Source organism: Perna viridis, chromosome 7 (assembly GCF_037379345.1).
Source record: "Perna viridis isolate PV_CMFRI_1.1 ecotype Kerala chromosome 7, ASM3737934v1, whole genome shotgun sequence".
In the NCBI taxonomy this organism is placed as follows: Eukaryota; Metazoa; Mollusca; class Bivalvia; order Mytilida; family Mytilidae; genus Perna; species Perna viridis.
Genome location: NC_142451.1, coordinates 7,568,765 through 7,592,429, shown reverse-complemented (window position 1 = coordinate 7,592,429; position 23,665 = coordinate 7,568,765). Strand labels below are relative to the sequence as shown.

Below are 23,665 nucleotides of genomic sequence, written 5' to 3'. Positions count from 1 at the left end.
CTTTATGTTCTTTGTTGTGTATGTCTGTTTTCCATGTCTGGTCTTTGTCCCTGGATTACATTCTTTTGATTACCGCTATAACCTCGGTTCCCTTGATTACTCTTTCGAATAGGTTCAATGTTTGATCCTTAGAAGACAGAAGACTTGGCTCTTTCTTTATTTGGAGTTAACACATATATTTCTAGGCTGCAAACATGGCATCATTATTGAAATACACTTTCGTATGCATTTGGTATTTATACAATATTTTTTATTGTACAATTTCTCTCTGTTTTTCTTTCACAATAAAAAAGTTTAATAAAAAGTGGTTTGATAGAGAGATTGACTTTTAATTTTGAGCCTTCAATTTCTCTGCAATAAATCAGTAAAACCTTTGATCATCCATGCAGTAGCAGATCATTAGTTGGTCCATATTTCATTAATTCAACATCCTTTACTCTCCTCTGCTTACTTTTCCACTGGTACAAAATGAAAGATATTCGTGCAAGTAATGCTAATTTTCCCGGTTGAAACATTCACTATAGTATACAACTACATACCAAATAACGAGATAAAACGGCATAACGTTGAGTGAAAGCTCTTATAACCTTTTATAAATAATGTCTGTAAGACAGTTGAAAAGGGAAGAAAATAAAATAAAATGGAATGCGGCACAACAACGCCGCTACTACGTACTTCATTAAAAAAGAAAAAAAACCTTTGGCGGGTAAACAATACATTATATGAAAAATCCCGGAATGAAATTACACAGAGGGACATATGTAAGATTCTGTTGACCGTTAAAATTTTCATTACTTCGTAATTCTCGTTAAAAACGTACAATAATGATTCACTGATAGGAATTTAGGATATTTTTTAAAACTTGTATAAACACTCCATAGAAAATAAATGTACTTGCAAATCTTTTTACCTCTCGGCTGATGTCCTTGCCTTTCAATTCTAGTAAATATTTTATAGTGTGTTTAGACAAGCATCCATATCAAAGTGTTCATGTTAATCTTTGATGAGTCAAGGCAATAAAGAATACTGATTATATTTGCTCAACAGAACGTTGTATATCTGCTGTTAGCTACGATATGATAGCATTTGATAGAGAAATAATTTAGATAGGATCAACATAGCAAATATTATTACTCTTTTTTTTCGAGAACAATATAGAAATTACAAAATTTATTATTTTTTTTTATTTCTTCAAAGTTTAGGAAAAATATGTTATACGGAAAGAAAAAATGGTATTGTGGTTTAGGGTAATCAAGGGAACCAAGACTCTAGCGGAATTCAAATGAATGTTATCCAGGGACAAAGACCAGACATGGAAAACAGACACGTCAAATAACATAAAGGAACTTAAACAATGCATACAAAGTACTAGAGTAAATGAAAAACTCGTACTCCATTAAAAACTGGGAGATAGATCAGGTATACCGGTAGGGTAAGCATCCTCTGCTTTTCGAGAAACACCCACCGAGTTGCTCATAAAAAGTCAAGTCCGGGGTAGAGGAAAGAGGAAAGGAAAATATGGCACGTTGAAGAAATCAGTTAAATTTTCATGGTGTAGATGTACACTGTAACGATCCACGAGTTCATGATGACGACCATAAAACTTCTGTAGTGATGAATTTAACCTTGTAACAACATACCCCTGTTCCAGAAGTCTAATTGTAAGACGTCTAGCGCGATACAATAAGTCTGCATAGTTACGTCAAACTGTGGCATAACGGATGAATTGTGATATGAAAACTCCATATGCAGGTGCTGAAGGGATGTTATCACAGATGACAGAAAAGTTAACAAATCTGAATGATAAGTCATCACGTTTGTCGTACAGTTTGATCAAAAGTTTTCCTTTATGATCGATATCTAAGTGTAGATCAAGGTATGAGGCCGACTTCACAGTGTCTATAGTATCCTTTATCTAAAGTTCTTTGACGTAGATGCGATGTATCAAATCCCAGAGACTAGGATTTTTTAACGATAATGCGCCATCTATATAGCAGACACTGAGATTAAAAGATCAATCTAAATGATGTTCGATCTATCGGATCAGATCAGCTATACAATCAGCGTCATAAGAGTAAAGGAATAGATCAGCAAGTAGCGGAGTACAATATATTCTGGGAAAAGGAAACACAAGGAAAACAAAACATTGAAGCATAACCAAACACGTATTTCCGAATGCAGCAGATAGCACAAATATCACAGCAAATCGGGGTCATATACTGTAATTTAACTTGAAAATTTGAACTCGTCGAGTCTAATTCTTATGATGATTGACAAAACCGTTTTGAAAACACTTCACATTAATGTTGCTTATGCTATATTAATCTCCACAAGTAACCAATCATACCACCTATGTATCTACTGTGATATAACAACACCAACAAGACAGAAGACGTTTTTAAATGGTGAATACATACAGAGCAGGTTTTGATATTGAACAAAAAATATATATCAATTCACACGATTTTTGTGATTGAAAAGGGCACATATTTTGCATTAATTTCAAGAATATTTAGTGTATATGCAATTTATAAAGCTGAAACAATGAGCTTGATGTTGATAAATATATGTAATGATCTTATTCATTTGCGGTACCCGGGGTTGACTTAACAATTCATACAATTGAATCATTTACCAACAGAGTTTAAGGACTTGGGTGTTTTAAATAGATATGAACCAATCTTGCTTAAAGGCGACTAAGAATATTATATCTAATTTGTGGTCAGATGCCCTGACAATATGCCAATTACGGTATGTACCCATGTGGTTGTATGACGTTCAGGTCACAACTGGCAAAAATATTATGAATGCAACTAACAGTTATAAAAAGCCTTTCGTCATTACTTTCAAAGAATAACCAAAGTATGTCGATTAACTGTATAACTTTAATCTACGACTTTTGAATCGCTGAGAGTCTGTTTTAAGATAACAGTCGAAGCAAGTATTCTGAACATATTCGGGAGTTTACTGTCACATGCACTTCAAAAGAAACTACTAATCAATTAGTTTATATAAATGAAAGTTATAAAGAAATAGAGGTCAATAGTTTGATTACCTGAATAACACATTAATTAAAACAGATAAGAGTCAATAATAATATTATGACTTGTTTTACATCTAAATACATTGTACGTACGAATAAAATAACAGATTCTGGTCATCAAAATATCTTTTTTTTTTCTCAATCCAAAAGTGTCAAATGAATTGAGTGTACGGCCTCTATCAAATATGAAATCATCAACTTACAAACCACATCTTCTTTATTAACTTTACCGTATAACATGACAATCCTGTAATAAAACGATTGCTCACGATCCTGAGTACATTATTTTATGATTCTTGCTCCAAAATATCTGAAATAAAGTATGTTTTAAAATTGATTTGTATTTTATGCAAAGTTTTAAATGTATACGTGTGATGAATATGTTGAATATTCAACAAATATGCATAGCCTTTACATTTTTTTTTCTCTTGTAAGCAACAAGAAATTTAAAGTTTTTTTTCGCTGTTATCAATATTAAGCAGTTTCACTTCAACTTGATCGGTTAAGATTAAAATGATGCTCATTAAGAGTTTGCTTTTTTAGAGATCTTATACGGAGAAAAATAAAATTGTTATGTTGAGTGAAGTCTAATACGTTTGGTAAGAGATTATTGTCTACAACATTTTCAGAATTACTTGCTAAACCGACAACTTTGATAATTTTTGTTAACAAAATCGAATAACACATTTATCAAGTGGTGTATTTAACACTTAAAAAACCTTTTCTAACACGGTCCTAGGGTAGCTTGTGGTATCAGACATGTCCTTAGGTAATCAAAGGATGGTCCTAAGTTTCGCTCTAAGAAATAACTGAAGAAAATTTTATTAAATATGTCCCGTTTTTGTTTTTAAAATTGGTTTCAACAAAACTTAATTTGAGATTTTATGGCGAATGGGAATTTTCTTGTAAAGAATATGTAAATAATTGACAATTTGGAACAATACTTTGTTTCGCAGATAAATCGTAGTCTTTCGTAGCAGTCACACAGATTATATAGCTGTTCATGTGTGGTTCTTGTAATAAAAATGCAGTCATCGTCTCCAGGTTCTGTGTCCGTTACACTCACAGGAGACACACCACTAGCCCAATGTGAACTTCCCTCTATTTCTTCGAGAGATCCACTAACCCAATAATCTTATATAGAAAATAAAATTAGATTCAGTAACTATATTAATCTATACTAAAACGTTAAAAAAACATATAGTAGAAATTGGTCTGCCACTGCTATAGAAGCTTGTAGCAATAATCATAAGTCATATTTGTGATTTTGTTATTAAAAGAAACAACAAAGTCATGAATTAAGTACCACTCCATATAAAAGTCAGACGCTGCCTATGGTAAGGTGATTCTAGGTATAGAAAAACCAATGGATAAGATTATGGTTTTTTGTTATCTACATATACTATATTGTTATGTGATAATAGTCCTTTCTCACTTAGATCTGTAATGTTGAGAAAACTACACTTTTACCTCTCACTTAAATCAACCAAATCAGAACGCTAACTCTTGCAAAGTTCCAATTTCATGCACAATATATTTAAATTTTATCTCAAAAGCGCTACCCTCAAATGAAAAACAAACTAAGACTGGTTATATGATCTATAATGGTTTCTGAACAAGAAATAAAACCGAATTCGGTGGGTTTTGGACATGCATGAATCACCTCCTGTCTGATGTTTATAGACTCCTACTTAAAAAAAACAACATATATTTAAAAAAAAATATTTTCATCTTTCATGTAACTGTTGTTTATACTTGTTGTCTACCTGTTTACGTACTTGAATATGTAGGCAACAGATAAGGTGTGATATACATGTACCTTAACAGTTTTTGCTTAAATTCATATATTTGAATTGCAATTTATTGAGCTAGAAAGCTTGCAATATCTACATAAATAATAGTAATGGAACAGATTGAAAAAAATAGATAACTTTGACGAGAAAAACAAATAATAAAGATGGCGATACAATTTATTACGCATTTTGACCAAATTTTAAATTTTCGAAATGCTCCTGTTTAATGTTAGATTTGAATTGATTGTTTTCCATCTGAGTTAATATGCTGATATTTATTCAAAATTAAAAAAAAAAAAAACAATATGACTTGGTGCACTTACCATAACCGAATTTATGAGTCATATTTCTAAGGAATTCCGTTGTCTCTTGTGGATTAACTACAGTTAAGCTTGAGTTATATTTACGACAGGATTGCTAAAAAAGATAAGAGAAATGCAATATGAAATATTCTTGATATTCTATTTGCATAAAGGGTAATAACAAAATAACAGACCTGATAACATCTAGGTAATAGCCAAAAGGAATAGTCTAAGAGGAAAATACTTATAACAAATAACAATATCAGGACAAAACACTGAAAGTTAGAAAACCACTGCAATTGTCCTGTCTTTCGAAATTTAAGGTGGGTTTAACATAGTTTCATAGCGCGTAACCTCCTGCTTTCTTTACGGTTCATTATTTCGGTATATTTCAACACAAATGGGCAGCATCATTTCAGAACTTTTTTTGTGCATTTTAATTGGTTTTCCTAATCGAGACACCTTATGAATGATACCTTTGTGTTTCGTCCTTACTCCTCGATCAAAAAGGTTTTGTTCCTGAAAACTGAGGATAATGCAAAGACAAGTTTCGTATATTTAACTACCAAATAAAACACATGTTGTATTAGATAATGACTTTATCATTGTTGAGATTAGGTAAGCCCAGCATTGGCGACACAGATTTTAACTGAAAAGGCGGTTCCGGACATTGTATTATAAAACAAAACTCTATATTTTCCATTTAAAGAGACGTTTGGATCACATAGACTCGTCAAAAAGCAGGAATAACGCGCGGTTATTGGCAGATGCCCTTTATAAACTGACTTAATTCTTTTTTTTTTAGATCAGGCTAGTTTGCTGGTGTTACGATTAGCTTTGAATGATAAATGACCTCAAACAACATTCTAATAAATATGTAACACGGTGTATGACTTTTGCGTTATTTATTGCTTTGTTTTATTAAGTGTAATAAGAATTGATGTCCTGGCGTTATTATATATAGTTTATATCGTCCCATGTTCTACGTTTTTTGTTTTTGTTTTTGTTTTTGTTTTTTGTTTTTTTGTTTTTTTTTTATTGTTTTCTTTTCTTTTTGTTTTGTTTATTATTGTTTATTGTTTTCTTTTTGTTTTTATTTTGTTTCTTGTTATCTTCACACAATTTGTCTATTTTGAAAAATTAAACATTATTTCCACACCACATTATTTCCTTACTTAAATCATGATACATTGTTGAACTGAATGATACCGCTAAAAGTTTAATTGTTCGTGATGGGAACCCTCTTTGATTCCTGTCTGGGATCTGCATCATTTTTACTAGACTTTTATCGAATTTCACTCACTTGCAAAATGACAGGTGCCGATAGCGGAGCAGGGCATGCTTCCTACTCCTTAGCACCTGATGTCCCTGCCGTGTTTTTTTTATCTGGGGGTTCATATTGATAGTTATTCCTAATGTTGTGTTACTTATTGTTTGCCTTATTGTACTTTTTTTATTCGTGTCGGTTTTTGTGTATGCAGATCGTCTTTGTTTTCCGTTGACACTTTCTTATCATGTGTCAGGATTATGACGTATTGAAATTGTATCATTGTCAGGATTCGGCATTTTTGCAGATATATACATAAATATTTTAAGTTATATTAAAATCTTGAATACTAGAAATGACTCACATCGGCATCATACCAGCTTACAACCGTTGAACTAAACCAAAAGCAGGCAGAGTTGTAATAAATCCACCCAAAAGGACACAGATATCGCTCTAAAATTTAATAATAATTGTCTATATTCGTTTTCAAACTATTCTAAATTATCCTTTACTTACCTTTCAAAGTAATATGAATTATCTTATCGGTGATTTTAACAGAATTCCTTTGCTGTGTACTTGCTGATAATGCTTTGATCAGCAAACTGACTTGATACAAGAAATTGTCTTGTCAGTTTGCAATAAGCAATTACCGCGTAGGAATTCGCTTTTTTTAAGCCAATGAAATAATGTCTTATTATGACTTTGAAACGACCGGCAAATTTGTACTTGCAACAGGTAAACAATATTTTATAAAGAAAAATACAAACGAAATACGATACATGTACAACAATATCACAACTATCCTTAACATTTATCCTGAAATGGCAAATAAATGTATACGGTATACTTTTTCTCAAACCACAATTTAAATTTGCTGCATTCTTACAATTGTTTTGTACATGTACTAGTACTGGTGCCAGTACAGGTAAATCGTCTGCTCTCTCGCTGAGGAAAAATGAAATTGAAAAACCACATTGCTCTTACGAGTTATGAAACTCATGTTTATATTATCTTCTAAACTAGTTACTATAAAGTACTGTAATGTGGTGAAAAATTGATTTTGTGGTGTGCCAACCTTCCCTTGTTACATCCTTTCATCAACTGACGTACGTGCTAAATTTTGACAGGACCATATCACAAATCATGACGATCAGTGGTCACCCAATTGAGTAGTCCCCATTAAGAAATGATTTTGGGTAATATATTTAAATAATTTCAAATAACGAGCGTTGTTTTCTTTTATAAATTACCGATAATTTGCCGATAAAAGGAGTAAATGACATTTTGTTTTAAACGGTGACTTCATCACGGTTAATATCAGAGCTCGCCCTAGCGGGCTTACCTAATATGAACGATGATAAAGTCATTATTAAAAACAAAACGTCATTTATTCCTATCATAAAATGATTAAACAAGTCATTCAAATAAATGTTCTCTTTTTTTTTAATATAAGGAGATTGTACAAGGGTGCAAAAAACAATCAAAGGATAACGACAAGACAAGGGAACAAAGACAATCTCAACACGAACATAATATATCAAAGATAACAAGCAGAAAAATAGCAAAATAAATGAGCAACCTGCTGTCTACCAAAACATGAAGCAAGAACAAGGCACAACGGAACGGTAATCGTCCTCTAATTTTCTTAAAACAGCCGCCAAGTTGCTCATAAAATGACATGTCCGGGGTAGACAGAAGAAAGGATAGACAACGAACTTATTGTGAACAAATTGGTTCTCAATTTTGCAGATGAATGTAGCATAACGATCCATTGATGTTTGAACACGACCTATAAACTTTTGATATGATTACTCACATCTTGCGGAAAATAACCCTGTTCCAAAAGTCTTAGTGTCAGAGATCTAAGGCAATACAAAAAGTCCGTCTAATGTCGGTAAGCTCCGGCATAAAAATATAAGAGAATACGCCATACGCATGTGTAGAAGGATAATGCCACTGATCAAAGTTCTATTTGTTTGTTTACAGAGTACTAAACTTTAACTTATAATAAGATAAACCTACCATCATCTTTTATAAAGATCTTTACAACATTAACACTGTTTATGTCGAATGAAAGATGTAAATCCAACAAACATTCTTTGTTTTGTGAATCAAAGCTGCCAGACATACAATTATAATCGGTATGGCATAAACTAATACATTGTATCAAAGATTTGGTTGGAATAGGCTTTGCAGTACTCATAACGTTTACTTGTTTATCTATCTGGAATCTGCCAATTTCTTTGAGTCTTCCAAAAGCTAAGGTCATAGCTGAGATGCTGGTAAATATATTTAAATATACACGCCTGTACATTATTTTCCTGGAAGACAAATAAAAGATTAAGATATAAAATGCGAAAGAAACAATGGCAGTGTAGCAAATTGATATTCACATGTAGGTAATATCTACTGGTTTTGGCTTTATTATTTCATTTGTTTACACGATGTTATACAAATCCATCGCAATTTTAAAGGTGCTATGAAATATGAAACGCTTCTACAAGTAACAATAAATTAGAAATTCATCGTAAATAAAACAAAAAAGCATGTTTTGTATTATGTAAAACATCGGAAATAATAGCGTAGCCTTACAATAAGGCAAGTTTATATTGAAATTAGGTAAAAGGTTTAACATATATACATACATGTTTGCTCCTATCCCGTACCGACACAGAAAACTTACCTAAGAATTGCATGAATGTGGGATAATATGTACCTTTGTACAACAATGTATTGTTATATTTGAATAGTAAATGAATCAAAGCTATTCGCGCATATGGTATATATTTTAGATTGATAGATAAAAAAAAAACTCTGCTTCAAACCAAATTCAATTTCAATAATGTTGCTTTGTTCTAAACGTGATAATTTATATTCTGAGTTTGGATGAAAATTATATTGCCCAAATAATTTAATACTTCTCTACAAAGAAATTGTAGTATGGTGTTTAGCAGCTCGTGTAAAACGCTGCAAGGTACACAAATTTCATTTCTTTGTTTGTTAAGTGTTTTTTTTTCTAATAAAGTAATACCGCACTGATAAAAATTTATTTATAACCCCTTCACCCCCTAAATGTAGGTACCTAACACAGAATGAGTCAAGACTTATCAGAAGTTCAAGAGTGTATTAAAATCAACAAAACTAGGAGATTTTGTGTAGTTTTTACGGCATTTGCATTTTTTTTTTCAATCATCATTAACCATTCATGATGAAAAGCTTGTTTGGTTTCTCAACTTACTTTACGAGAAAACATAAAACGCATCATCTTCTGAAACCGACAATTTTATACGACTTTGATTACATGACACCAACTATGATAGCATTATTGACATGGTGTAAACTAGCGTTCGTGTGTAGAAGATTAAACAACCTCCAAGCTAGCACAAACACGTCATAAAAATGTTTTAGAAATGTTTCCTTAAAAAGACTAAAAACATTTCTTAAAAATGCATGGTTGGAGAAATGTTATAATAAGGTTTTCAACAACCATTCACTATAATGTTATTTTAATGTTTTTTTCAATATCATTTTTTTAAATAATCTAAATTATGAATATTTAATGCAAAAATTGCGTACACATACAACGGGTTTAACATGAGATAAAATATTGTATAATTCTCTATATTATGTAGATGTAGCAACAAGCTAAGCACAATTTCAAAGATAGGTTTTGGTCTGTTCATTTATTCATCGTCTGGCATCTCAACCAGTGTCCATTTCCGGTCTTTGGTTTCCTGAAAAAAATGATGTACATAATTAATGGTATAGTCACGATATACATACCTAGAGCAGTTATAATTAAAACTAAAGGAAAAAAATGATACATACTATCAATTACATATTACTTGAAATTTATTTGCAACAGGCGTATGGGTCACTCATGGAACTACCATTGTCTGCTAGATTAAAACATGCAGTTTTGTTTCAAAATTTTATTTACACTTTCAAAAACTATGAATTAAGTTAATTGTGGTTGGCAGAGCTATGTACACCTTTAAAGTGTATATGTCCTCTTCAAACAGGAACCAAACTTAATACATGTGTTGTATAATTAAAACTTTATTGAAGTTCAACAAAAACAGATGTGGATCCAAGGGGGGCCCAGGGTCCCCCTCATGTTTGACAAGAAAATATTTTATAGAAAATTACTGATAATACCAATAGTGAGCCCCCTTAAAGGCCATATTTCCCCACCTTTTCGGAGTTTCTGGATCTGCTACTGATTAATGTAAAGCAGTTATTGCATATTGCGGTCAAATGAATGAACAAATACACTAAAAGACAAATGCCATGGTTACTTGTCATGGTCCAAGCAGATTCTCTTCACTATATAAAACTTACCTGCTTATCTGGAAAAACAACTTTACAAACATAAATATGCAAAAAGTCATAATATTTAAAACTACATGCAACAGAACATGTTCAATATTATCAGCCCAATTTAAGTGTAATGTAAATGTTTCTAAGTTTCTGTCAATTTGGCTTTCCAAATGAAGTAATAAATTCTAAAAAATAACTCGCAAAGATTCAAAATGAATGTCTTGGTCAGATTCAATGCAAAATATCAGCCTACGTACTAATAAACATAATCACAATATTCATAAAACATTCATTACGATGAAAGAGTAATCAAGGGAACCAAGGTTATAGCGGTAATCAAAAGAATGTAATCTAGGGACAAAGACCAGACATGGAAAACAGAAATAGACAACAAAGAACATAAAGTAACTAAAATTATTCATACAAAGTAACAAAAGCAAATGAGCAACTCGGACTCCACTAAAAGCTGGGAGAATGGACTAGGTACACCGGTAGGGTAAGCGTCCTCTGTCTTTCTAGAAACATCCGCCGAGCTGCTCATAAAAAGTCAAGTCCGGGGTAGACAAACGAGGAAAGGAAAACTATGACCCGTTGAATAATGATTTTTTTTTCATAAAAGGGGAATTTTCGCACGGTATTTGAAAGAAATTGCCAATTATAGGTGAAATTGAAGAAAATATGAAATTCCGAAAATTCCACTTTTTTTTGAAAAACTAATTATTGTCATATTGAAACTGACAAATACGCACCTGAAATGAGCAGATATTTTTGAAAACATCGATAATTAAAACAATAGTGCTCAACATGTCTTTTAAACACCGTTTATATGCCAAAAAGTAACATTTTAGTTCTTGTTCAGGCATTTTGTCATGGGTAGAAGTGGCAATGATAAATTCTGACTATGAAAATCGCCAAAAATCATCAAAAGAATCCCAGAAATATAAATTGTGATAATACTAAACAGAAAATACCAAATAAGCCATTTTTACTGAAATATTAATATTCTAAGGGTTTTGACATTGAAAAATATGTCAATTTAAGCGATTTTTCGGCGGAGTAGGGGTGATTTTTTTTCCATTTTACCCCATAACCCTAATTGTTACCGCAACTTTCCTTACATCAATGTAGAGGTCAGCCATTGGGCTACACGATAATGTCTAAATTTATTTAGTTTGTTCACACATGCTATCCAAGCAAGTCTTAGACGCTCAAACCATTGAATCACACAAATCTCCGCATTTGACCCAACGGGATTGAAATATAGGCTAATACTAAAAAAAATCCGAGAATATTCCTTGGCGACAAATTGATTCGGTAATTGGAGGTATAAAGGTACCTAAAATCACCATGACGTTGATTAGTGGGGGGTGCACGTAGGACCCTCCCAGCCCATAGACTAACAGTTCAAAATGATTGTAAACTGTTGACAACAAACGTCTGTATTCATTTTGAAGGTAGTCTCTTTGACACATACCTTAATACTACCAAGTTTGGTCAGGAATAAACGTAAAGTTTGAGTGTAAACATAAGCAAAACTAGTGACCGGGTTAATATCTTGGACGTTCTTTTGTAAGATAATACGCACACTGATAAAGATTTGCTCTGACATCTTTCAATAGCAGCATGTGACACATCATTTACACTATTATCTATATCGTGCATTCATCTGTTATCGATAGTCATGAGTTCTCGATAGCGATGTGCATAGGTAATATGACATAAGATGCAAAATTGCATGGTCTATTCACAAAGAATTAACCAACTGAACACTTCCTTGATTCTATCGGGCTTTGATTTCGCTATGTTTCGTATAAAGGTATGTATATTACCAATAAACTTCGGTGCCCCTTTATTTTCCCTTTCTCTTTAACCCCACAAAGCTCATATTTTAAGCACCCACCTCTCCCAGCACACATTTTGAATGTAAACAAATGTTATTGTATGTGGTAAACATATGTATGGTGCACAGTACTGTTCGTATCTTAAATTAATATTTCTTGCCAGAAAACGTTAAAAACATCATGAGGTTATCAATATTTTAAGAGATATAGAAAGCAATAATATAAAAAGCCTATTAATTTTGGGCGAATTATGATACGAATAACCTTGTATATCTTTGCTTCTATGCTTAGAACACCATATCACAGCAAACTAAAAACTATAGGATGTGAAAAAAAGATTTTGGCCAAATCAAAGTTAATCAATTATAATATTCACTGAAAGTAATATATGGACCCTGAAAATATGAAATATCGATGAAGATATATTAAATTATTTATTTTCTTTATTTTCACTTTCCAATTATGTTTTTCATGCCCTCCACACAGAAAGTAATATCCCTATCGAGAGCTGATGACGTAGTACCCATAAAGTCATTAATAGGTCACCTAACTAAATTGTGTTTTTCTCACAATGTAAACATGCCATCTCGCCAACCGTCTGAGAAAATAAGAACAAAGATCAGTTCTTATAATGACTTCAAAATTGTAGCTATCTAATAAGTTGTTCAACAAAAAAGATAAACAACATTGACATGTTATCGAGAACCGATGGCACAAGGATATAGGACGTTCTTTGTGACGCTAAAAACACACCTATTGATACAGAGTTCGGCAATATATACACATGAATCAATTTACTGAGACACTTATTTATCATAAGAAAATAATCAAAAGTTAAAAAAGTTACTCCGTGCGGGATCAACACCTAATTGTTTGATATAAATTTTGACATTTTAACTTTGTAATTCCGGACATGCAATTGAATGAATATTATAAAAAAAAAAACGGAAACGGACAAACACGTAAATTTTCCGTAGCAGTACAAATTTTCGGGGCATTACAAAAATAAAATTAAAACAAAATCAGAAATCACTCGAGTGTTTGTCTTCACAGCGTGATGTTGTCTAGTGACTCGGAAATTGTAAAATGACTAATTGACCAGCTATGTTTATCAAACAAGGTTACGGAGACTAGTATTTATTCAAAGTACTTTGGTATACAGTTTCAACCATCTAATTACAAAGAATTGTATTTACATCTTGTTGGACAGATCCAGTTCTTTAAATCGTCTTTAAAAAAGTGTGTGCTCCATGCACACGTGTGTAGGATAACACGCACACTGACAAAGATTTGCTCTAACCTATTTAAGATTCTTGCTACCTGGGCTCATTACGCCATTATCGTCTCTTCGACAAATACATAGTTAGGAAAAAAGCAGATATACAATACACAAAAATGCCCTAAAATTCTTCAAAACTAATCATTAAACAAATGTTTATAAGTATTTAAAAGTTAATTACAAACATACTTGTAAACCACCTATCACAAGGAGTAAAATGAGGAAAATCAGGTCAGAGTAAATATTATAAACGATAATTTGTCATTTTTCCCACAAATATTAATTTTGAATCAATATAGAAAGATATCAAAATATTTGCGTATGACATATGAATAGCTCAAGGGGAGGTATTCCAATTTAACAGTTTGATATTTTCACATCCAGTAAGATCAAGTCTCTGTAAAGAGCTCAATGGAACTTTAAAGAATAGATACGAACATTACATGAAGTAAGATTATTATTAGCAGGTAAATGATCAGAAAGACGTATTTAACAGTTGGTACACACTTTTCAACCGGCAATCCCCAGTTGAAATATATGTGTATACAGGTTTTCAATCGCTGTTACTTTTTCAGTAACAATTTTGTACGTTTTTAATCAATGTATAATATAACTGAATCACACGGTTTAACATACATGGTCATTTTTGGAGGGGACCCGAATACCATGGCTATTTCCGAGAGGGAAACAAGAATCCTATGTAAACAAACCTCAAACATCTCAGCGTAAGGTAAAGAAATATTTATGCAAACGAAGCATGCATGAGGTGATGAGAAATCTTTTTTAAAAATGTTTTAAGCCGCATTCCACAATAAAGTTGTTTTACAATGAATAAAATGACTATCACACGTTTTCTGTGAGGTTTGTTTGATTTAACAGGTTTTGAAATATGCGATTTTTCTACTTTTGATTTATTGGGATTTTCCCTTGTGAATCACATAATCATATCTTAACATCTATCAACTAAACTTTAAAATGATTTTGCCCGACCATTTTATCGCAACCAAATTTGTTAAAATTTGGCAAGGATATTTGTATAAGTGTATTCGTCTTTACTTTTGTTAGAAAAAGAAATGAATTGTCAGATCTGCCAGAAAAAATCTTATTAGAATTTTATTTTGCGGTGAATTTTGTTAATCTGTCATAGTCAGCGTATGCCTGTTTTATTCCACTATGCCTCAAAAACGGGCACATTCGTAACGTATCAATTATATCGCAGTGAATGTTTCAAAGACTAATATTAGGAAACCAAGATTCTCGCAGCAATAAAAAAAAGGAATCCAGAGAAAAAGATCAGATATGAAAAACAATTATATACATACAAAGCAGCAAAAGTAAATAAGCAACTCGAACTCCGATATAATCTTGGAGCATGGACCAAGGTGGTCAAGTCCAGGGTAGACGAAAGAGGTAAGGTATACTATGACACACTGAACAAATCAATGTTCATGGTGCAGATGGATACACTTCAACGATTTACGAGTTCATGGATTTGTGATACAAGTGTGCATGATGCTGCTCATTTCATTGATTTAAATATTGCACTGACGGAGAAGCATTTCATTGTATTTATTAACCAATGTTCATAATTTCATGGATGTTTTAATGTAGTAAATGTATATTTTATTATGTGACTGTGGGTAATACTCACATAATAATGAAACTTTGAATACATAATTATATCAAATATATATTCAAGCATGTAAACTACACCTTTTTTTCATATATTGAAAATAAGCGGCGCCTACCGAAGTCGTGAGAAATGTTAAATAACCAAATTTCTTTAAGCTGAAAACGCGGATGATGCTTAAAAGTGTTTGAAGTGTCTTGCACGTTTAAATTAAAATTTTATTTAATCAATATCAAACAAACAATACAAATAACCACTTTGTCATTACATATATCTATCACATACAGGCACAGTGTCTTTTCATCCAAAGTCGAATACCGGTATTTCAAAGTAATTTCACTGACTGTCGAAAACTGTTTAGGAGAAGATGGGAAATAGGTACAAATAATAACACCTTTTTTGATTCATTTTCTTTCAATTCTATTTTCCTAAAAACAGTGTGCGAAGTAAGGTTTTTTGAAAACCAGCCAGCTGATGCCGACTAAAGAACCTAATACGACAGGGGACTAAAACATTTAATGTACCTTTTTTCATGTTGATTACACTTAATTATCATCACATATATTACACCTGTACACACTACATACATGTATAAATGTTTTATATTAGTTCTTAATATAAATTATCTCTCTTATTATTTCTCTAATATTATTTCAGTTATTGGAGTGCATATCCGAAGATAACCGTTTTTGAGACTGTTTTGATTTTTTTTATTTTATCTTTCAGTCCCATGCTATTATATAGTCAAATATATGCGTATCCTTTTTTTGCTTTGTCCGTTGTTGTTATTTACTATATGCAGATGGCACTCTATGTTTAACACCATTCTGTCAATCATTTTACTTGCTTTAAGTCTTATACAAAAGACCTGTTTTCTAGCGCCTTGTTTTACTTCTTTTATTAATAACGTGTAACTAAAATGAGATTACCTAACGGCAAAATAATTCAATTTCCTAATCCTTCTCATACCCTCAAGACTCAATATTCATTCGAAATCGAGTTTCTCAAAACACTACTATTGCTAATACTGTCAATTACAAAAGTCGTCAGTAACCTTCTATCGGTAATAATGTCATGCCAACAAATGATATTTACATATCCTAGACTTTCCTCGAAAAATACAGTAGCGTCCATTGTTAATGGTCCCACTTTTCCGTCGAAATTCGATTCTGATGTCGCCCAAAAGTCTAACCATTTGATCTACCGACTTACATGAAGAAAACAGGAATGTGGCATTCAGAATGTGGGTGAAAATGATCGGTACACGGGAACATCTGTATCTATTCTAGAGGAATGTAACACAATTTCTTTCAGCAGTCCAAAATATGACAAAGTTCAAATTATTTCATTTTAGTTCATTGATCGTCCAGAAAGCACAACAAGCATTTTCTAAATCTTAAACATAATAATAAAGGCTTTGATGTCATCAATATTACTGGTATATTACATGATCATATAATTAAAGAGGTTATCCGTGCCTACTTTGATAGTACTGAATTTCATTCTATTTGCTATATTTACAAAAATATGTCTTTAATTATAGTGATGGTAAAGATGTAAACATGAAGGAAGGGGTAATCAAGGGGACCAAGATTATAGCGGATATCAACATAATGTACTCCAGTGACAAAGACCAGACATGGAAAATAGACACACACAACAAACAACATAAAGTAACTAAAATAATACATACAAAGTAACGAAAGTAAATGAGGAAGTAGATTCCACGAAAAACTGGCAGCATGGACCAGGTGCACCGGTAAGGTAAGCGTTCTCTGTTTTTCTAGAAACGCCCGCCAAGTTGCTCATAAAAAGTCAAGTCCGGGGTAGACAAACGAGGAAAGGAAAACTATGACACGTTGAATAAATCAGTTTTTATAGTGCAGATGGATACACCGTGACGACCATAAAATTTCTGTAATGATGACTTTAATCTTGTAGCAACATAACCCTGTTCCAGTAGCTTAATTGTAGGAAATCTAGCATGATACAAAAGGTCTGCGTTGTTACGGCAAGCTCTGGCATAGCATATGTGTTGTGAAATGAAAACTCCACAGACGAAAGGATAGTTGGTAATTTCAGATGACAATTCATCACGTTTGTCGTAAAGTTTGGTCAATAGTATTTCTTTAACATCGATCTCTAAGTGTAGGTCAAGATATGTGGCTGACTTCACAATGTCTGTAGTATCCTTTATCTCAAGTTCTTTGGGGTAGATGCGATGTGCCAAATCCCACTACGTCATCTATATAGCGGAAACTGTGATTAAAGAATCTAGCTAAACGATGTTACTTCTTTCGGATCAGATCAGCTATAAAGTCAGTTTCATAATAGTGATGGAATAGGTCGGCAAGTAGAGGAGCAGAATTTGGTCCCATTGGAATGCCGACCGTTTGTTGAAGAACTCGTCCATTACACACAAATATGTAATCGATCAAAAATTCAAAAAAGACCTAAGTATCGTCCTCCAGACACTCTCAAGTGGAATAAATGTCGAAATATCATCCTGGATACACTTAATTCGTACCATATGAAATGGATATACGTGAAAAAGTAGATAAGAAAACATTAGATTCTTTCTTCAAAACAGTTATGAAAATAGTTGACATCCCAATAAAGCATGTTTATTTACACTGGAATGCAAACAATAGTTGAAAGCAGTTTTTGGCATGACATTGTATCTTTATTGTATGACCTAATGATGTACCATGATTCTCAACAGAGCAGCTGAAACGATTTTGAAATATCTCACTATAGATGATTAAAAATATAAAAGCCTTCCTAATAAAAGTTTTTGATTGTCACTCGACTTTATCAGTTATGTATGCACATTTCAATATTTAAAAAAGGTTATGGTTAATATTGGAGAAGTTGAAAATAGGTTAGATTTTAAAGAATATACTTTGTTACAAAAATCCTGAAGTAAATCACAGTGGTATACTGTGTGAGAGAAAACAACAATTTGAATTTATTTAGTTTGTGTCAATGTAATACAATGTAATAATTTGCATACAAGGTCATATATATACATTTTGTAACCGGCATTGGGGCTTACAGCTGATGCCTTTTTATCATTTAATAGGCCAATTCTAGTATACGACAATTGAATGTTTTCTTGTCGTGTGCATTTGTATATCTTGAACGTTTGGCCTATTTCTTGAAGTAAACACAAGTTTTGTTTTGTAAGCACCAAAACATCAGTGAATTAGAAATATACATATTGCTTAGCATATAAAACTGCCCTGGCGTATAATCATATCAAGGGGTTATCTTTAAAGTGATTTTCGTCGTGTGATGCACAAAGGGGTTACCTTGTTAGCACGTTTTTTTCAAGGCGTTGTTACTTTGATAAGTACATGCTTAACACCATCATGAATTTTAAATTTGATTTAAATTCGAAATTGTGTGTTTTTGTTTGTTTGTTTGTTTCTATGTCTTTGTCGTTGTAATATTTGCTTACTCTTCTTCCTTTTGAGATTTTATATGTTATTATCAAATTACAATTTTAGTGTGATTTAGCGGAAGAACTATACTTTTGAATAAGCCGCCAATTGGTACAAGTACACGTATATAGTCTATGTATGCCGTTTGTATTTAACTTACATGTTATATATGAATGCAACACAGATTCACTTAATACTGCCACTTCGATGGATATTGCGCACAATCACATATAGGCTAAGACTAAAGCTGACATATATAAGTTTACTTTATTGCATTAAATAAATAGAGTCAGCCTATGGTTATCCAATGATGCTCTCACCAAGATTTCTACAAGAAAATGATCTTTAATATTTTATACGTTCATTCATTTAATCTTCTTAAGACTTAGAATCCTAGTTATTCACCATTAAATCATTTCACTTTTAAAATTAAAGTTTGCAGTTTTTATTTATTTTTTTTTTTTCGTATTAATAAGGTTGATTCACTCAAGTGTGTTTACTGAACTTACCTGTCATCAAAGGAAGTGTCCTGTCGTTCGCAATAAAATCGGTTTTGATCACTACACTTTCGATAATCCCACAAAAAGTTTAAATTATGTCTTATCACAAGACAATCGTGTTCTTTAAGATTGTTGGGTTGTCTTGGAGAAAAGTTGTGTATGGTAAAGACTTTACCAGAAGTTGCCCATCTCCAATCTCCTTCGCTCTTATGGAAAATGCCACCAAGCCAATAATCTTTAAAAAAAATATTTTTTTTAATTTTAACGAACATTATTCAAAACAACCAATAACTAAACATGAATCCTACAAATTGAAATTACATTTTTTTAAAATGTATTTTGTGATATCCAAGCACAAAAACAGTAAACCAGAATTTTGCAGTCCATTGAATAAGGTAAAAACGAAAAATATATAGACTCTTTCATTAATGTTGTTTTAAATCGAACATAATAACTATGGTATTTTTGCAAAAGGTATGTAAACGAATGTACATATGTTACAAAGAACACTCATAAACATGTATTCGGCTTTAAAATCTGTTGAATTGTCCTTTTAAAAATACTTACCATCACCGTTTGTCTGCCATGACATTAGGGTTTTAATAAACTCTGAGACCGCTTTTGAATGCACTTCTACTAAAGTTGTATTATAGTGATGACATATGCTCTACGAAATAATGACACTTACATGAAAGCAGTTACAAGAAAGAAAGAACCGTTTTATGTTGTGATAGCATATAATTTTATCTGAATAGAGAGAATGACAGAATAGAGTTCCTAATGCAAATTAATTTTTATAAATATATTATGACACGTCAGTGAAAGCTATATTTTTATATGGCCTAGCTGGCCGAGTGGTCAATGGCGCTGGACTTTGTGTAGGCGGTGTTACCATAGATGTCACAGCGATACGATTTCAAGTACCGCAGAGGGAACGACCAAAATTTTGCATCGCAAATTTGACAGTTCTAACATCGTTAGGAATATTTCAGACCTTTCTATAAGTTGACGTGATCTTCCCTGTATCAATTTGATCCGATGGAGCAGTGTAGCGAATAGAGTCGTCACATTCTGAGACGTTTGTATCATATTGATTCATTGTGACGTGCATCATCAATAATATCACCTAGATGAGCTGTCACGCTATCATAAATCGTGTACTAAGTTAGAGCCCTAGATTAATCCTACGACGAGGAATGAACCGGCCAGCGAAAGCTATATTTTTATAAAGCCTGACTGGCCGATTGCTCTAGGGCGCTGGACTTCGTGCATTCGGTGTTGCCATAGATGTCACAGCGGTACGAGTTTGAATCCCGCGGAGGGACGATATATGGAAGTGCGGGACAGCTCATTTAAATGTTATTATGTATGATAGAGGATAAAAATAATGATGCAGGTCACAACAAATCAATATTATACAAACGTCTCAGAATGTGACGACTCTATTCGCTACACTGCTCGATCGGATCAAAGTGATACGGGGATGATAACGTAAACTTATAGAAGGGTCTGAAATATTCCCAACGATGTTATATAGCCTAGCTGGCCGAGTGCTCTAGGGCGCTGGACTTTCTGCAGGCGGTGTTGCCATAAATGTAACAGCGAATCCCGCGGAGGGACGACAAAAAATTTGCATCGCAAATTAGACAGTTCTAACATCGCTGGGAATTGTTCATAAACTGAGTGTGTATGAAAGTAAATGGTCTGTGAACACAACTCACTACTTAATCAGGTGAATACCTGTGACGTATAAAATTTTACTGACAGTTAACAAAGATCTTCAACATTGTGTTATAGACATACGTTGTGTGCTGATCTTGAACATTGTGTAAAACTATAAAACTAAAAATATTTAAAAACACTGTAATAAGAAACTATACAAAATAGGAAGAAAATAATGTTTCTTATTTATTCTGTGTGGATGTGAAACACAGAGTTCTTTTATTCAAAATCTCTTCCGCTTCACTTTCTGTAGATCGCTTCAGATTGTGTTTTGTTCCACGATAAGGATTTGCATTTTCTTGAAATCATCGAGACAGTGGTTTGGTAATCTGAAGTGTTGACTCACTGGGAGTAAAGGCTTTTTTGTTAGGTCGCTCCTGTGTCCGTTCAAGCGCTTGTCAAAAGGCTGTTTAGATTCACTAATATATTGAAAGCCGCAGATTGGACAATGAAGCAAATATATTACATTAACACTCTTGCATAACACGTTACAAAATATTTTGTAGCGTTTCCCCGTGACTGTGCTGATGAATGATGACGAATGGTGCATTTGGTTGCAACATTTATACCTGTTGTCACCACAGGAGCGACTCTCGCCTGGAGTAAAGTTGGGCTTAGATATTTCAGCCCTCATAAGCAGTCTAGCTGTCTGAAAGCAATTAAAGGTGGTTCGGGATCACAGTCTAGGGTGCTGGACTTTGTGCAGGTGGTGTTGTCATAGATGTCACAGCGGTACGCGTTCGAGTCCTGCGAGGGAAACGATAACAAATTGGCCTCGCAAATGTGACATTTCTAATAGCCTTGGAATTGTTCAGACTCTTCTACGCTTACGTTATCTTCCCTGTATCAATTTGATCCGATGGAGCAGCGTAGAGAATAAAGTCGTCACATTCTGAGACATTTGTATATATATATATTATGATGCTATCAAAAGTACCACAAAGAAATGATCAAATTAGTGTAGAATCACTAGATATATAAATTTCTTACTTGTGCTGTATTCCAGGTGACTGATGTATTACCAACCATGTAACAAGTATGGTTAAACTGAGCCCAACCTGATGGACAGGTCCTCCCAGGAATATTTGCCAAAGCTAAAATATATCTTTTATGTTCGTCGACTATTTATGTGCAAATGTTATATTATATATGTGTGTGTGTGTGTGTGTGTGTGTGTGATATACGGTCACGTATTTGAAACTTACAGAGCATCGCATTTTACCAGTCATCAAATTGGTATGTTTGTGATATTGAATAATAACCAAAAAATAAAAACATGCAAAGAAATGCATTAACGAAATACAAAATGTTTCGGATATGATTGACTCTTCCTACTCTTATATCTTTTGGAATTTTAAAAGTCATTTATGATACATGTAGATATGAATTTCGGTTTTCAATTACTTTCAAATTTAGTAAACAGTGGCATCAAGTATTGAGTATATAATAAAACGATTACTGCATGAATATTTCATAATGTCTATATTTTGTTTGTAGAACCATATGTCGTTTTACAAATGGGATATGTAAACATGTAATATTCTTACTAATAATTTACTCAATTTGTATGGAATGAACCCATTTTGTACTTATAACAATTTATCCTGTAAATGAACTTACCTTGATGGAAGCATACCAATAGGACTGTGATAAGAATTGAAAACATGTTGATATTTACAATCTTGTAAACAATTCTATATTGTGTTACGTGCAATAGATACGGCATTGTCGATATGTCAAACAATCTTGTCTGAAATCTGCTGCTTTCTCAATCACATATCAACGCAAGATCGTGAATGTTAAGTCTCTAAATAGAAATTTAAGTAACTCTGTGATACAAACAACAGGAAAGTTTTAGAATGGAACACGACGCTGTCTATAAACTTAATATCCAAATGAATGCGAACAATCTGGACTTTTAAAATCTGAAACTTTAGAACAAAAAACCAAGCATAATTTTATTATTCAAATACGTGGCAACTATATTTCACAGAGAAAACACTCATGTACTGAATAACGACTAGGCAGGGAAAACGGACCCACACAACAAAGAACATGACAAAAAACCAAAATAACACATACACAGAAACATAACTTAATGATCCGTCTGGACTCAACTGGGAGCAGAAACCAGTTACACCGGTAGGATAAGCGTTCTCTACTTTTCAAGGAACACCCGGCGAATGGCTCATAAAAAAGTCTAGTCCGGGGTAGACAAAAAGGGAAATTACAACTACAACACGGTGAACAAATAGTTTTTTTGGTTTTCTTTCGTGGTGCAAAAGGATGCACCAAAACGACCCATGCGTTCTTGATGTAAACCATTAAACTTCTGTAATGATGGCTTCAATCTGGTACATCATAACCCTGTCCCAGAAGCCTACTTGTTAGTCTAGCGTGTTATAAAATGTCTGCTTAATTACGGAAAGCTCTGGCTATACGCATGAAATGTGATGTGAAAACTCAATTCGTGTGAAAGGCTGCTGTCAAAAGTTTTACCCATCCATTGCTGTCTAAGTGGATGT

The 23,665-nt window shown here is 32.9% G+C and overlaps 2 protein-coding genes across 2 annotated transcripts; both read right to left on the bottom strand.

Annotated features, from left to right (window-relative positions):
* Positions 1-2,867: 2,867 nt before the first annotated feature.
* Positions 2,868-19,209, bottom strand: LOC148611156 (perlucin-like). The gene is made up of 6 exons (XM_088591334.1): positions 19,079-19,209; positions 8,428-8,726; positions 6,770-6,858; positions 5,160-5,253; positions 3,988-4,177; positions 2,868-3,353 (listed from the first exon to the last, which is right to left on the bottom strand). Coding segments are annotated over exons 1-6 (702 nt in total). The 5' UTR covers positions 19,081-19,209; the 3' UTR covers positions 2,868-3,325.
* Positions 19,167-23,542, bottom strand: LOC148611155 (C-type lectin 1-like). Its single transcript, XM_088591335.1, has 5 exons — positions 22,761-23,542; positions 22,131-22,234; positions 19,986-20,085; positions 19,428-19,653; positions 19,167-19,246 (listed from the first exon to the last, which is right to left on the bottom strand). Exons 1-5 carry the CDS (start codon positions 22,864-22,866, stop codon positions 19,219-19,221), a joined length of 564 nt encoding a protein of 187 aa, XP_088447461.1. The 5' UTR covers positions 22,867-23,542; the 3' UTR covers positions 19,167-19,218.
* Positions 23,543-23,665: the final 123 nt, after the last annotated feature.